Source organism: Sus scrofa, chromosome 6 (assembly GCF_054392235.1).
Source record: "Sus scrofa isolate SSC_HxYL_T2T_F1_AM1 chromosome 6, Sscrofa_HxYL_maternal_Yorkshire_Landrace_v2.0, whole genome shotgun sequence".
NCBI classification, from domain to species: Eukaryota; Metazoa; Chordata; class Mammalia; order Artiodactyla; family Suidae; genus Sus; species Sus scrofa.
The window spans coordinates 55,465,603-55,480,888 of record NC_139388.1 but is presented as its reverse complement, the minus strand read 5'-3'; the positions used below and the strand labels follow the sequence as shown (position 1 = coordinate 55,480,888).

The 15,286-nt window shown below is 54.3% G+C and overlaps 1 protein-coding gene across 3 annotated transcripts in view; it reads right to left on the bottom strand.

The window, feature by feature from the left end:
- CLPTM1 (CLPTM1 regulator of GABA type A receptor forward trafficking) overlaps positions 1-12,764 on the bottom strand; it is a 29,940-nt gene extending 17,176 nt beyond the window's left edge. For all 3 annotated transcript variants that reach the window (XM_084961179.1, XM_084961180.1, XM_003127223.7), the window contains exons 1-3: positions 12,676-12,764; positions 6,098-6,210; positions 32-155 (exon numbers count right to left, since the gene is read on the bottom strand). Coding sequence is in view for 1 of the 3 variants with exons in the window: in XM_003127223.7 (XP_003127271.5) it covers positions 32-155; positions 6,098-6,210; positions 12,676-12,747 (309 nt within the window). In the remaining 2 variants the exon portion in view is untranslated. The remainder of the gene's footprint in view (positions 1-31; positions 156-6,097; positions 6,211-12,675) is intronic.
- Between the last annotated feature and the right edge of the window lie 2,522 nt (positions 12,765-15,286).

Below are 15,286 nucleotides of genomic sequence, written 5' to 3'. Positions count from 1 at the left end.
TCCTGGGCTTGGCCCCCCAGCCGGTGGTTACCATTAAAGTGTCTTTGGGGAACAGGTTGCGGCTGGCGACGCGTGGGGCTCCTCCGGGGCCCGCCTGGTCCTGAGGGGCTGGCCCTCTGCGGAACCAGCTGCTGATGGCCCAGATGATGAAGATCCTGCGGAGGCAAGCAGGGCAGGTGCTGGGTCTCCAGGCCTCTCCAACCCGAAGCTGCCTGACCTCCTGCTGGGGCCTGCCAGGTGCTGACCAAGGTGGGAGTGTCCCTGAGTAGGCAGCTGCGGGGCTATGGAGAAGACGCCCCAAAGGCCACGTCTGGGGAGAGACCTTGGATACCCCTGTGGGCAGTGTGGGCACCTGGCATGCCCTGGTCTCCACACGGACTGCTCTCCAGAGGCGGGTGGCCACAGGGCGGCTGGGACTTGGAGCCTTGAAACTCCAGAAGCAGGAAACCTAGAGCCCCCGTCCCACAGAGTCCCAAAGTGAGAGAACCCTAGGATCTGGAGTCCCAGCATTTTAGAGGCATAGACCTTAGAGAGAACAACATTTTAGAACTTCAAATTGGAGTTGTCACTGCTGTGGCGAGAATTTGATCCCTGATCCGAGAACTTCTACATGCCACAGGCATGGCCAAAAAACATAAAAATAAAAAACAAATAAATAGGAGTTGGGAGTTCCTGCCATGGCTCAGCAGTCACGAACCTGACTAGTGTCCATGAGGATGTGGGTTCGATCCCTGGCCCCGCTCAGTGGGTTAAGGATCTGGCATTGCCATGAGCTGCAGTTTAGGTCACAGACTCAGCTTGGACCCTGAGTGGCTGTGGCTGTGGCATGGGCCTGTAGCTGCAGCTCTGGTTCAACCCTCAGCCTTAGAACTTCCATATGCTGCGGGAATGATCCTAAAAAGACCAAAAAAAAAAAAAAAAAAAAAAAAGAGAGAGTTCTCTTGTGGCACAGCAAGTTGGGGATCCAGTGTTCTCACTGCTGTGGCTCAGGATGCTGCTGTGGCATGGGTTTGCTCCCTGGCCTGGGAACTTTCACATGATGCAAGTGTGGCCAAAAAACTTTTTAAAAATTAATATAGTAAGAATATACCAACACTGGCTTTATATATATAATTATATCGATAATTTATATTCTACATATATTTTCTCATATCTAAACATACATACATGATATATGTAAACATACATCTTTTTTTCTTTTCTGGCTGACCTGGGGCATACGGAGTTCCCGGGCCAGGGATTAGATCCCCAGGGATCAGATCCGAGGTACAGTTTCCACCTACGCCACAGCTGTGGCAACACTAGACCCTTTAACCCACTGCACTGGGCCAGGGATCGAACCTGTGTCCTGGCGCTGCAGAGACGCCACTCATCCAGTTGTGCCACAGCAGGAGCGCCTTAAATATGTTTTAATGAACAAAATAAAAGCCCCACAATAAAACTGTACCAGATTGCTAGCTGTTTCCCAATACTCATTTTCCCCTTCCAGCTCAGAAAGAAAATTCCTAAATTTTAACTGGACCCCTTGGCTAACTGGAATAAAGACTACAATTCCAGGGAGTTCCTGCTGTGGCACAGTGGAAACAAATCCGAGTAGCATCCATGAGGATGTGGGTTCAATCCCTGGCCTCGCTCAGTGGGTTAAGGATCCAGCATTGCCATGAGCTGTGGTGTAGGTCACAGACGCAGCTCGGATCCTGCGTTGCTATGGCTGTGCTGTAGGCTGGCAGCTGTAGCTCTGATTGGACCTCTAGCCTGGGAACCTCCACATACCACAGGTGCAGGCCTAAAAAGCAGAAAAAAAAAAAAAAAAAAGACAATTCCATCCTTGCCTACAGCTCAGTGTGGACACATGGTGACGTCCCAGCCGGTAAACTGCAAAAACAGTGCGTTACGGTGGACTTTTGGGAAATGTCTTAAGGAGAAAGAACATCTCTCCCTTATTTCTTCTTCCTCCCTGGAACATGGACATGATGCCTGGATCCTGAGCAGCCATCTGAGGCCATGAGGGTAAGAGGCAAAACCCAGCAATGGTGGAACAAAGAGCAGGAAGGGCTCGGGGATGCAGAAGACCACAGAATCCTGGTCTGCCCAGGTCCAGATCGGTACATGGGAAACTTCTATAGTGTTAATTCAGGTCTCGCAGATACATGCAGCTCTGTAGTTATTAAAGGAGACAAGTACTTATTGATCACAGGGTAAAAAGCAATACATTTGATTCTTGAACAACAAAGGTTTGAACTGAGCAGGTCCACTTATACATGGATTTTTATTTATTTATTTATTTTTGTCTTTGAGCTACAATACAGCTCACAGCACGCTGGAATCTTAACCCACTGAGTGAGGCCAGGGATTGAAACTGCGTCCTCATGGATGCTAGTCAGGTTCCTTAACTACTGAGCCATGACAGGAACTCCTGGATTTTTTTTTCAAGAGTAAATACTACCATACTACACGATCCGTGCTTAGTTGAATCCATGGATATTGAACCACAGATATGGAGGAATCGCCAGTACAGAGGGTCAGCACCCCTGATCCCCACACTGTTCGAGGGTCAAGTGTCCAGTAGAGAAGTTAAGTGCTTGGCCTCTAAGCTGCAATATCTGGATTTGAAGCCCAGCTCTGCCACTTCCCAACATGTGACCTCTGGCAAGACTCTTCACCTCTGGGCCTCCATTTCCTCAACAATTGAAACAGGGATAAACTACCTATCCTGTAGGGTTGTGTACAGGCATTAAATGCACTGACACACAGAGACAGACAGACAGACAGACAGACAGACAGACACACACACACACACACACACACACACACACACACACACACACAAATCTAGAACGGAGCCTGGATCCAGCACTGCTACAGCTGAAGCATAGGTTGCAACTGTGGCTCAGATCGGATCCCAGGGCCAGGAACTCCATGGCGCGGCCCAAAAAGGAAAAAAAAAAGGATGGAGCCCAGTACACACTTAGCAACTGCTTTAGAAGTATTAACTATCATTGTTCTTTCGTTTTTGGCCCCACCTGCAACATACAGAAGTTCATGGGCTAGGGATCAAACCCCAGCTGCTGTGAGGAGCCAGGGATCAAACCCAAGTGCCCCAGACACAACGCCCAATCCCTAACACACTGTGCCCCAGTGAGAACTCCCTGTATTGTTATTCATCATAGGAAAGAGGCATAGAGAAAACTCTGAAATTGAAAAATACTACAAGGGGATTCTAGTGTGTGGGGGGGGTGACTCCCTGCTGAGCCCCGAACCATACCAAGGGCAGGATCAGGCACAGGGACTTGCCTCTGCCTGTAGAAGCCATGAAGCCCTAGGCTCCGGGGTCTCAGGGGCCATGGCCCAGCTGAGCATCTGCTGCCTCCCCGAGAGGTGCCTGACGGACACAGCTGGGAGGGTCTGGAACTGGCGATCTCTGGGGACCCCTCCACTTCCAAGAGGCCATCTTAGGAAACACGCCAAGAGAAAGGGTAGGAGCAAGGATACACAGACAGCTGTGCCCTGGCTTAGCACATGGCCTGCAGGTGGCCCACTCACTCTGGGCCTCTGGGACCCCAAGTGCTGGGTGAGGCAGACTGGCCGACTTCTCAGAGGATTCCAGATGCCCAGTCTGCTGAAGACCATCTGTGTGTGCCCACATACTCACATTCACACGACCCTCAGAGGGGCCACGGATGCCGCCCTGCATCCCTGAATCCCAGGTCAGGAGGCCCTGCCCTAGGAGCTGGGCCAAAGGGGGCTGGCCCTCACCTAATGCTTTTCAACTTACTGGAGTAAGAGCCAAAAAAAGACTTGAAATCCTCCCTCCCACCCCGAACAGGCATGCTACAGTCACAGAAAAATATTAAATACATGAAAAGACTTAGGGAAATCCTCCCTCCCACTCCATCCATTTAATCTGCCTAGTTCCTACCCCGCCCCCACTCCAGGTAACCACTGGGAGAGCCTGAGAATGAGCTGAAACCCACGGACTCTACCCTCAACCCCCCAAAAAGGCCATTCTCACGCACTCTGCTTGATGCTGCAGAGAGTTCACAGGCCTCGGAAAACAAACCCCGAATCCCACTTGAGAACTGCAGACGAGACGGTCTCCGAGCACCCCGCTGGCCTGATCGTTGGTGCTGCCTGGTTCTAAGGAAGGAAATTAGCCTACGCTGTGGCTGATGAAAACCGTCTCTCTAAGGGAAGCTCCCTTAAGTACTGATGTGGAAAGATTCCCGAGATACGCTGTGAATGAGAAAAATCAAGGTGCGGACTGTGTAAAAGAGGCTGCCTCTCAGGTGAAAGGGAAGGGAAAGATCCCGACCATCTAGTTCACAGCCGCTTGAGGCACGAGAGGAAGAAAGTGAGACACAGGAACCGTCTAAGTCCTTGATGCCCATGGGGGGCGGGGAGGGAATGGCCCGGGGAAGAGCAGGGAGGGGCACAAGGATGAAGAAACTCGGGGTGCACGTCAGGAATGACGCCCAAGTGTCCCAGCTCAACAGTGGGGAGTTTCTCTGGGGCCTGTGGACACTCCTGGGGGACTCCAGGGAGGAGGTTCTGTGGCCCCCCAGAATGTGACTGCGGCAGGGATGGTGGGCTGCCTGGGCTGTTTCGTTCAACCCTGAGCCTGTGCCAGTGCCCGCACCCCCGCCACAGACACGGATCCTCGTGGAATCCTTTCGATGACCTGTGAGCTAACTGCCAGGACTCCTCTGAAGTGGAAACTCAGGCACGAGGGGGTGATCACCTGACTGGGTGCCACGGCTCAGAGGTGGGGGGGCTGAGGTGTCACAGCAGGCCTGTGCTTACACGCTGGGGGATGCTACCTGCCCCCCAAAGCTCGGCAGCTGATCCCCTACCTGGACGAGCAAGCTGTCCCCGGCTCCTCTGGCTACAACAGCTCTGTCTGCGAGCATCCTCCAGGAAGCCCACCTAGGGTGGCCTGGGCGTGTGTTTACAGGATGGCCGCCGACACGCCGCCTCTTCATTACTGCCGCCTTCATACTGTTCAGTACTGTTTGAACTGTTTTCTTTTGTGGGTTTTTTTGTTTTTGTCTTTTTAGGGCCGCACCTGAGGCATATGGAGGTTCCCAGGCTAGGGGTCCGGCCTAAGCTGGAGCCACAGCAACGTGGGATCCGAGCCGCATCTGTGACCTACACCACAGCTCATGGCAATGCCGGATCCCTAACTAATTGAGCAAGGCCAGGGATCAAACCCATGTCCTCATGGATGCTAGTCGGGTTCGCTAACCACTGAGCCCCGACAGAACTCCTGAACTGTTTTCTTTTGTACGATAAGCACACGCCACCTATGAATCTACAGGAAAATCCAAGAACACAGGACAGAAGGGATGAGTAGTTGCCTCCCCCAAAGCGCAGTAACAGGACCCCTGCTTTTCAGCAGGGGCTCAGTTTCCCAGAATAAAGACAATTTCCAGGCTCCTGTGCATCTGGCCATGGCTGGGTCCACGGGGCCTCGCCAAGGAGATGACCGTTTCAAACAACTCTGCTGTGTATTTCCTTACGCCGGATAAAGGGAGGGAGGGGCTGCCTAACCGCATGGCCTGCTCTCTTGACCATTTTGCTCAAGCATCTCTCCAGAGAGGAAATGGCCATTGTGCAGATAGGTAAGCAAAGTCCTAGAGCAGAGAAGGGGGCTGTCATCAGGTCTAGACAGGCAGAGGCAGAAGCCAGTCCCAGGTACATGCCCCTACGCCCACCTGGCAGATCCCCCGGGCCTTAGTCAGCGGCCGGGCTTAAGAGGTGATGGAGGCTACGTGAGGTCAGAACTTAGGGTGGGCCCTGATGCAACACGACTGCTGTTCACACAGGAGAAGGAGATGAGGACACAGACACACACAAAGGAAAGACCACATGGCCACACAGGAAGCCGGCCATCCACGGGCCAGGGAGAGAGGCCCCAGAGGACACCCGGCAGGCTGACACCTCGGTCCCAGACTCCCAGCCTCAGAGTCATGGCGGAATGAAAAGGCCTCCTCCCTTCACAGCCATGATGGCCATCCTCAGAGATGCTGTGCTTTCCTCTCTATGCGTTTCTTATTTTGAATCTTTTTCGATGAACAAAACCAAAGCCGAATCTGCTCACCTGAACAGCACGCCTTTGATGACCTGCCAGGCGTTGGGTGCTGGCTGGGGGGGGGGGTTCTGGGGCTGGGTCTCTGCCGGCGGGTCCCTCCCGATGCTGCCATTGCTGGTCACCTGCAGGGACAGAAGCCAGGGTGAGGAGGGAGGATGGAACCTAAGGACCGAGGCCATCACTGGCACCAGCGCGTGCCAGGACCCACCAAGGGCTGAGCACAGAGGGGGCGCCCGGCCCTGCCCGGGGGTCAGGGAGAGACCCTGGAGGAGGGGACGTCGGAGCTGAGATCTCAGTCACAGCAGCTTGGTGCACAGGAGGCAATGAGGGAAGCAGCAGGTGCCAGAGCAAAGGTCAGGAACACAGTCTAACTCCAAGGAAGGATCAGTGCTCCGTGGGGCCAGAGCCCAGGACGCAAGGAGGTGGCTACTGGAGACAATGCAGAAGGGGTCACACAGCAGCTGTCCAATTTTGCGAGGCTTGGATTTATCTGAAAGATCCTTCCCTGGGCAAATAGTTCTTGAGGCCCCCTGTGGGGGGGCCATCCCTCCAGGGGCACTGGATCCAGCCGTCAAAACAGACATAGAAAAACACAACCAAAGTGTGTTAAGGATCCAGCATTGCCCTGAGCTGTGGTGCAGGTCACAGACGAGGCTCGAATCCCACGTGGCTGTGGCTGTGGCATAGGCCGGCAGCTGCAACTCCAATTCGACCCCTAGGCCAGGAACTTCCGTGTGCTGCAGGTGCGGCCCTAAAAGAGAAAAACACAACCAGAGCATGAGGAGCCACCCGGAGGTGTGTGAGATGTACACACAGCACAGGCTGCCCTGGGAGGCCAGATGTGTGAACATCTCCATTTGGCGGCCAGTGGCTCAGGAAGCCAAAGCCCCTTGTCCAGGTCACTCAGGAAGGACGATGGTGGCAGGACGACAGGAGCTGGGGGTGGGGTGTGGGCAGTCCAGGGCGTCAAGGAGAACCACCCAAAGAAAAAATCTTCACTCAGAAGCAGCAGCTCGGAAGCAGAGAATGTCTCAGTGTCAGGCTGGAAGGGCCCGAGGTGGGGAAATTCCCTCTGCCCCTCTCTGTGCACCTGCTGACTCCCTCGTCCTGCCCTCTTCCCTCCTACCAGCTGTCCCCTCACCCCTCAGCTCTTAAGAGGCAGGACCAGGATGGCCAGGAGCGCTGGTGAGTGGGAGCCCAGCCCAGCAGGGGGTGAGCAAGGAGCAGGGGCTCCATAAGCACCTGGGGAATCAACAAGTGCTCCCCGAACACCCAGGGCACCCAAACCCACCCGTTCCTGGGCCTCCTCAGCCCCCCACTGCCACCTCAGGCCCATGCCTCTGCAATGTCTTCTTCCGTTGGCTCCAGGTGCCCCGAGAGGAGGGACAGAGGCCTCCACAGCCAGATGCGGCTGCCACAAAGCTGAGGCCGGCATTTGTTAAACATGTCACTTCCATCTCCTTTACCAGGGAGAGCTCTTTCCTTTTGCCTCCCAGAGCGCAGGACAGCACTGTGATAAAGGGGGGCTCTGGGGCCCAACAGACTTAGGCGGTGGGATCTTGGGTGGGTCACGTCCCCCCTGACCCAAGGGCCGGCCTGTGATGAGGCCCATACATTTAGATTTCTTTCATATGTCAAAAAAAAAGTCTTTCCTGAGCACCTACTGTGCACCAGGCCCAGTGTGGGGCGGTGGGCTCAGTGCTGGCCACGCAGCTCTGTGCCTTGTCCTCCCAGAGCTCAGGGTCTACAGGGAAACATGGGGCAGAACAGTAAACAGGATAATTAACAATGGTAAACGAGGGAATTTCTGTTGTGGCTCAGTGGGTTAAGAACCTAACTAGTATCCATGAGTATGCAGGTTCAATCCCGGGCTTCATTCAGTTGGTTAAAGATCCCATGTTGCCACAAACTATGGCATAGATCGCGGATGGGGCTTGGATCCTGTGTTGCTGGGGCTGTGGTGTAGGCCGGCAGCTGCAGCTCTGATTCGACCCCTAGCCCAGACACTTTCATATGCGGCAGGTACGGCCCTAAGAAGACGCAAAAAAAAAAAAAGGTAAATGAAAAAGTGGCAGTCAGCTGGGGTGACAGCAAGGGGAACCCACTTGGGTCAAGTGGTCAGGGAGGCCTCCCGAGGCGCCACCTTTGACGCTCCAGTGAAGGGTGTTCGAGGGAAAGAAATGGTGTGGGCAAGGGGCCGGTGCGGTCCAGTAGGCACCGGGCCCCCTCGTTTAGGGCTGGCCTCGCTCCTGGGGGCACTGGAGGCACCAAGCAAGGGTTTCCAGCAGGTCTAAGCTGATTCTGGCTCAGGAAAAGGAAGCCTGAAGCCAGGATTTGAACCCACGTCTGGCAGACTCCCAAGTCTGTTCTCTTACGCACAGTGGTGGGCAAGCTGGCTGCAAACCCTCCCAGGGGAATACAAAGGTAAACCACCGTTAGGTGCTACTTCACTAGCATGGCCACAATCAAAAAGAAGGATGTGGGAGTTCCCGTCGTGGCGCAGTGGTTAACGAATCCGACTAGGAACCATGGGGTTGCGGGTTCGGTCCCTGCCCTTGCTCAGTGGGTTAACGATCCGGCGTTGCCGTGAGCTGTGGTGTAGGTTGCAGATGTGGCTCAGATCCCGCGTTGCGGTGGCTCTGGCGTAGGCCGGGGGCTATAGCTCCAATTCGACCCCTAGCCTGGGAACCTCCATATGCTGCGGGAGCGGCCCAAAGAAATAGCAAAGAGACAAAAAAAAAAAAAAAAGAAGGGTGTGAGTTCCCACTGTGGTGCACTGGATTAAGAATCCGAATGCAGCAGCTCAGGTAGCTGCAGAAGCATGGGTTCAATCCCAGGCTCAGGGCAGCGGATTTTAAGGATCCAGCGTTGCTGCAGCTGCAGCTCAGAATCAATCCCTGGCCCAGGAGCTTCCACATGCAGCAGGTGCAGCAGAGGTGAGGGGAGACAAAGTCACCAGTGCTGGCCAGGATGTGGAGAAATCGAAGCAGTTCTACACTGCTGGTGGCAGAAAGGGAACTGCTGGTTTGAAAAATATGGCAGATACTTAAAAAGTGAAACATGCCCCCACCATCCAAACCAGCAGCCCCACTCCAAGGTCTGTACCCAAGAGAAATGAGAACCCGCGTCGAACATCATACAAGCTTATATGCAAATGGCCGTAGCAGTATTATTCGTAAAGCCAGCAACAACCCCGAAGTCTTTCAGTGAATGGCTTGTGCTGTATGGGTGCAATGGAATACTACTTAGCAACAAAAAGGAACGCTGCTGGGGGCAGAGTCACTGTAAAAAGAAGCAAGGGAAGTATTGAGGGAACAGAGGTGTTCTGGGTTTGGTTGCACTGCACAACTGCATAAATGTACTCAATACCCCTGACCTCTACGCTGCCAGCAGGTGAATGTGGCTAAATTACCCCTCAATAAAAAGGTAACTCTCTCTGTGGCTTCCACTGCCCTCGGAGTAAAGGCAAAGTTGTTTCCATGGCCGCCAGGGCCTGGCATGAGCTGGCCCCCTCCCCTCAGTCACCAGCTCCAGCCTCCTCACTGCTCCTGCATCACACCAGGCACCGCCCACCTCAGGGCCTTTGCACTGACTGTTCTCTTTACCTGAAAGCCCCCACCCCCCACCCCAAGCGTCTATGTGACTCCTCCTCCCTCATCTCCTTCAGGTCACCTCCCCAGAGGGCCCTCCTTGATCACCCTATTTAAACTGCGACCCTCCTGCCCATGGCTGGGAGTTCCTACACTCCTCCCGAGCTTTGGTTCTGTCCAAGGCACTTACCACCATCTGTCCCACCATATATCTTTCTTATTTACCTTGTTCACTGTCCCGTCCCCTACCCCACACCATCCCCCAACCTCCAGCCCTCAGCAAATACCTGAGCTCCCGGAGGGCAGGGCCTGTCTTGTTCATTTGTATCCCAGCATGGGCATGAGCCCAGCATGTAGTGGGGACTTCCTACGCATTAGGCGAAGGATGGTTATCAGAGCTGGGGGCCCTGTGTCTGAGCCCCTGGCTGGAGGAGCAGGCTGACTGGGGCAGGAGATTGCGGAGGGCCCGCCCGTGGGCAGGGGAGGGTGGTGGCGGTGGCTGAGGACACAGCAGTGACTAAGACATGGTTCCTGCTCTTCGACCCGCATGCCCGATTTCACACACAATTCTCAGCAACACCCACTACAGGGCCCAGGAAGCCGCTGAGACCATGAGGCTGGGCCAGGGGCCGGGAGGGAGTCAGGCATTCTCCTGGACTGCTGGACCCACCAGGGAATCCCGCCCCGGCCCAGCCTCTGCCTCTGAACCCACCCACTCCACAGATGACAAGTGCCTGCTCTGTGCCTGGTCCTGAGCTGGGCGGTGCCAGGGGCACAGTGGTGACCAAGACAGTTCCGGCTCTGCCCTCCAGGGGCTCCCGGCCCACTGGAAGAGACAAGACAGTGACAGGCCAGAGTGGGCAGGGCTGGGACAGGGGAGCCCTCTGAGAGGGTGACAGGCTTCCTAGGGAAGAGAACACCTGAGGCGTACACGACTAGTAAGGATCAGCCAGGTAAAGAGGGGAGAAGCCTGTGCAAAGGCTATGAGGCAGGACACAGCCAACAAGGCAACCTCCTGGAAATAAAAGAGCCTCACAGCAGCTGATGCTCCTTTTGCCCAGTGTCTCAAGCTGGAACAATTTTTTGGCCCCCAGGGGACATTTAGCAATGTCTGGAGGCATGTTTTTCCATCTTTTTAGGGCCACATTTGTGACATATGGCAGTTCCCAGGCTAGGGTCTAACTAGAGCTGGAGCTGCCGGCCTTTGCCACAGCCACAGCAATGCCAGATCCGAGACGCGTCTGCGACCTACACCACAGCTCATGGCAATGCCAGGGATTGAACCTGAGTCCTCACGGAAACTAATCAGGTTCGTTACCGCTGAGCCACGAGAGGAACTCCCTGGAGGCATTTGTGATTGTCACTACTGGGGATGGATGTGTGTCCTACTGGCATCTAGTGGGTAGAGGCCAGGGGTGCTGGCTAACATCCTCCAATGGACAGGACTGCCCCCTACAACGAAGAATTATCCAACCCCAAATGTCAACAGTGCTGATGCTGAGAAATCCTAGTCTAAAGCAAAAAGGCAGATCATGCAAAGCCTTGATCTGCCAAAGAATTCATACTTAATCCTGAAAGCAAAGGCGTTAAGTCTTGAAAGACGATACGGAGAAATGGGACAGGAGGAGATCTGGGGGCCAAGGGGGTGTCTCTGTAAACTCAGGGCATCAGGGCACCCTGAGACCTAGTCTCTCTGACCACCTCCCACCCAGTAATCAACAGACACTCAAGAGGAAGAAAGACCTTCTTTTAGTGAGACTGGAAGGCCCCTGAAGTTAGGGGCTGAGTCTTCACTCTAGCCCTCACTCAACAAACACTTCCTAAGGGTGCCCCAAGGACCAGGCCCTGGATGAGGATGCTGAAAAGATCCAGACCAGGAATGGTGGCTCTGCCACACAATTCTCACCCCAGTGTCTTCCCCAGGTGACATTATTTGCCCCTCCTCTGGGCTCCTGCAGTCCCTGATAAAGACTTTGTGCCATCACCCTTGTCAGTCAGGACTATCATTCTTTGTTTACACGCTAGTCCCTTCCTCAGTAGAGTGAGAGAGAAAACACCAAAGGGCTGGCCCTCCTGTCCAACCCCTCCATGTACCCCTGGAGAACTGAAGGTCCAAAGGGGAAAAGGTACTTGCCCAAGGTCACATAGAGTCAGCTTCGTTCCCCCCACCCAACCTGCACTCCTCTCCCCCAGCTGCCTCCCACGTGTCAGTGACATCCTAGTGGGTGGGTCGGCAGCACCTGGCTGTCACTCCATTGATTCCCTAAATGGCTGAAGGATGGCTGCCTGAACTAGTATGTTCTGCAGCCTCAGTTTAGTTTAAGTGGCAATGGGTCAGAAGCCATCAGCACCAGGACTAAGTCCCCCATAGGGCTAATTTATGCTGCAAATACACCTAGCTCAGCCCCCACTACCCTGTTTCAGCAATGTCTGGTAAGTTCTAAAGGAAACGGCCCCCAAATCTAACCTGGGTGACCTTCTGCAAGCACCTTCCTTACTCTGCTCTTTAGACTCCTGTCTGTAAAATGGGTCTGTTCAGCGCGTGCCCTTAACCCATGACGGTCACCTAACTTCCCCAGACTTAGAAAACTCCCAAGTAATCAATCATTGCCCATACCTCGGGCACCGAGAAAAAGACCCCGTGAACGCCAGCCCACTGTGAGAACGGTCTTGGAGCCCAGGATCGCGGAGTCAGGAGAGAACCCAAGGCGCCTGGGTACAAGTCTGCGCCCCTCCGCGCCACTGTCTCTTTGGCTCGAGCAACGAGCCGGGTGGTAGCCCGGCGCGAGCGTGCAGGGGACCCGGCGCGCAACAGGGCCCCGGTCCCCGCACTGTCCGGCCTCCCGGATCGCCCGGCCCCGCCTGGGCCCTGTATTCAAGGTCCCTCTGGGCAAGGAGCCCCCAATGCACGGGATTCCGTGAATAGAGGCAGGACACGCCCCGTGGGAGGCCCCCCGAGTGGGGAAGAACCCCTCAGGCCCCTCTCGGCCTCCGTACCTGACCGGAGCCGCCTCCCCCGGCCGCCACTACGGCGCTGCCGGCCCCGTCCGCCTCCTGCGCCGCCGCCATCTTCCCGCTCCGGGTCCCCGCCCCCGCCGTCAGCCCCGCCCCATCCCCGACGGCGCCAGCGCGATCGCGCGAGATTTCACGCTTTGCCCGACCTGCCGGCCACCGTATCCGGCAAGAGCGCTTCAGCCACCCCTCTCAGAAGCCGCTTCCGGTTACGGAAGGGCGAACCAGGCCACCGTAACACCCCCTCCTTCCCGTTGCAACCTGAGTATTTTCACCTGGTGGGCACTGCGTGCCCCGAGCGCCCCAGACTTCTTTGGCCAATATGTGTGCTTCCCACAGCTTCCATTCTTTCTGTCCTCTCCCCCCAACAACCCCGCCTCTTCCAGTTAATATCATCCTCGCCGATTCTTGAGCACTTTCCTTTCCAAGTTTCTTGGGCTTTCCCGGCCACCGTAACCCTTCAAGGTGCTCTGCTTGAATCACGCCCCTGCTGCGTTAAAGGAACTTTACTGGCCTCCTTACCGAAGACTCGGAGGGCAGAGGCTTTGGTCAGTGACCTCGCTTCCTTTTTTTTTTTTTTTTTTTTTTTTTCTTTTAGGGCCGCATCCGGGCATATGGAGGTTCCCAGGCTAGGGGTCAAATCGGAGCTACAGCCGCCGGCCTACACCACAGCCACAGCAACACCAGATCCGAGCCGCGTCTGTGATCCACACCATAGCTCACGGCCACACCGGATCCCGGACCTACTAAGCGAGGCCAGCGATCGAACCGCAACCTCATGGATACTAGTCAGATTCGTTTCCGCTGAGCCACAACGGGAACTCCTGGCCTCTCTTCTCAACACTGCCTTTTCCTGTGTTAAGTCTCTCTAGGTTATAATCCTGTGCATTGAGTTACTATTTCAGCGTTCTCACGTCACCACACTTCCAAATTGGACCCTGTCAGCGCTTCCCTAAGTCTTCGGGAGGCCTGGCTTAATGCGCACGCGCGTTCCTTTGCGGTCTTTGCTTTCTAGCAAATCTCGCAGCTGTGGACTCGCAGTTTCCAGCGTTCTGAGAACTTCATGTCTTTTCTTTAGCTATTTTCCTACAGCCCCAGGCCCGAACACGTGTTGAGACCCTTGGCCCAAGGAGGAGTTATAGAGGCCCAGAGAGGACGGAAGACTCAGCGGTTTTTAAAACTTCACCAGTGAATTGGGTGGAAGTCGGACCTGGGTTCAAACTTTGGTTGTGCTACTGCCCGGCTAAATGATCCTTGACAAATAACCTATCTCTTTGGGCCTCATTTTCTTCCTCTTTTACAAACTGGGCATTATAATCATACCCCCTCTTCCTTCACCCCTTTGCTCCGTGGGGTTATTGGAAAGACTCAGATTAAGAATGTAAAGCACCTGGCCGCTTAGTAAATAATATCACACGCCGTTAACTACGTATTACCTGGAAAGGAGACCAGATTTAGCACTGAAATGTTCTAGTTATTTATTTTTCATTTTACTAGATAGATATAAATACATAAACTGTAGATACACCCTCCTCGACTTTCCTCAAGGTCTCAACTCAATAGTATTGTCCCTCCTCGAGGAGTGCCCTCACAGCCCCAGACTGGGTGTGGCCTCGCCTCCCAGTCCTCCCAGATCCCTGGACTGCCCGCTCCGCCCCTGCCCACTTTGCTTCATCCCTGACAGCGGCAGGTGTGTCTTGGAACTTCTCTTACAGATAACAATGGTAGTGGTAACAATTCTGTGAAGTTGTAGGGCCGGTCTTCAAGTCTAAAGGTGAAACAAGGAGTTCCCTGGTGGCCAAGTAAGTTAAGGATCCTGCACTGTCACTGCAGGGACTCAGGTCACTGCTGTGGTGCAGCTTTGATCCCTGGTCCGGGAACTTCTGCATGCTGCTGGTGTAGCTAAATAAATAAATTGAATAAAGGTGAGGTCCCGTCATGGTGCAGCAGAAATGAATCCGACTAGGAACCATGAGGTCTTGGGTTCGATCCTTGGCCTCTCTCAGCGGGTTTAGGATCTGGCGTTGCCGTGAGCTGTGGTGTAGGTTACAGACATGGCTTAGATCTGGCGTTGCTGTGGCTGTGGTGCAGGCCGGCAGCTGTAGCTCTGATGAGACCCCTAGCCTGGGAACCTCCATATGCCATGGGTGTGGCCCTAGAAAAGACAAAAGACTAAATAAATAAATGTGAAATGAGCATACTGATTAAATCCCGCAGAAGGCAGGCAGATTTGAGATTTTGTGGGACTCTTTCTTAAAGGTACAGAATTATATGTACAAATTTATTTATTTTTTTCTTTTTAGGGCCACATCCATGGCATATGGAAATTCCCAGGCTAGAGATCTGTCTAATCGCAGCTGTAGCTGCCACCCTGCACCACAGCCACAGCAACTTGGGATCCGAGCTGCGTCTGCAACCTACATCACAGCAGCACTGGATCATTAACCCACTGAGCGAGGCCAGGGATCGAACCCACAACCTCATGGTTCCTCATCGGATTTGTTTCCACTACGCCATGATGGGAACTCCTATTCTCCCTTTTTTTTTTTTTTTTTTTTTTTTTGGTCTTTTTGCCATTTCTAGGGCCGCTCCCTCG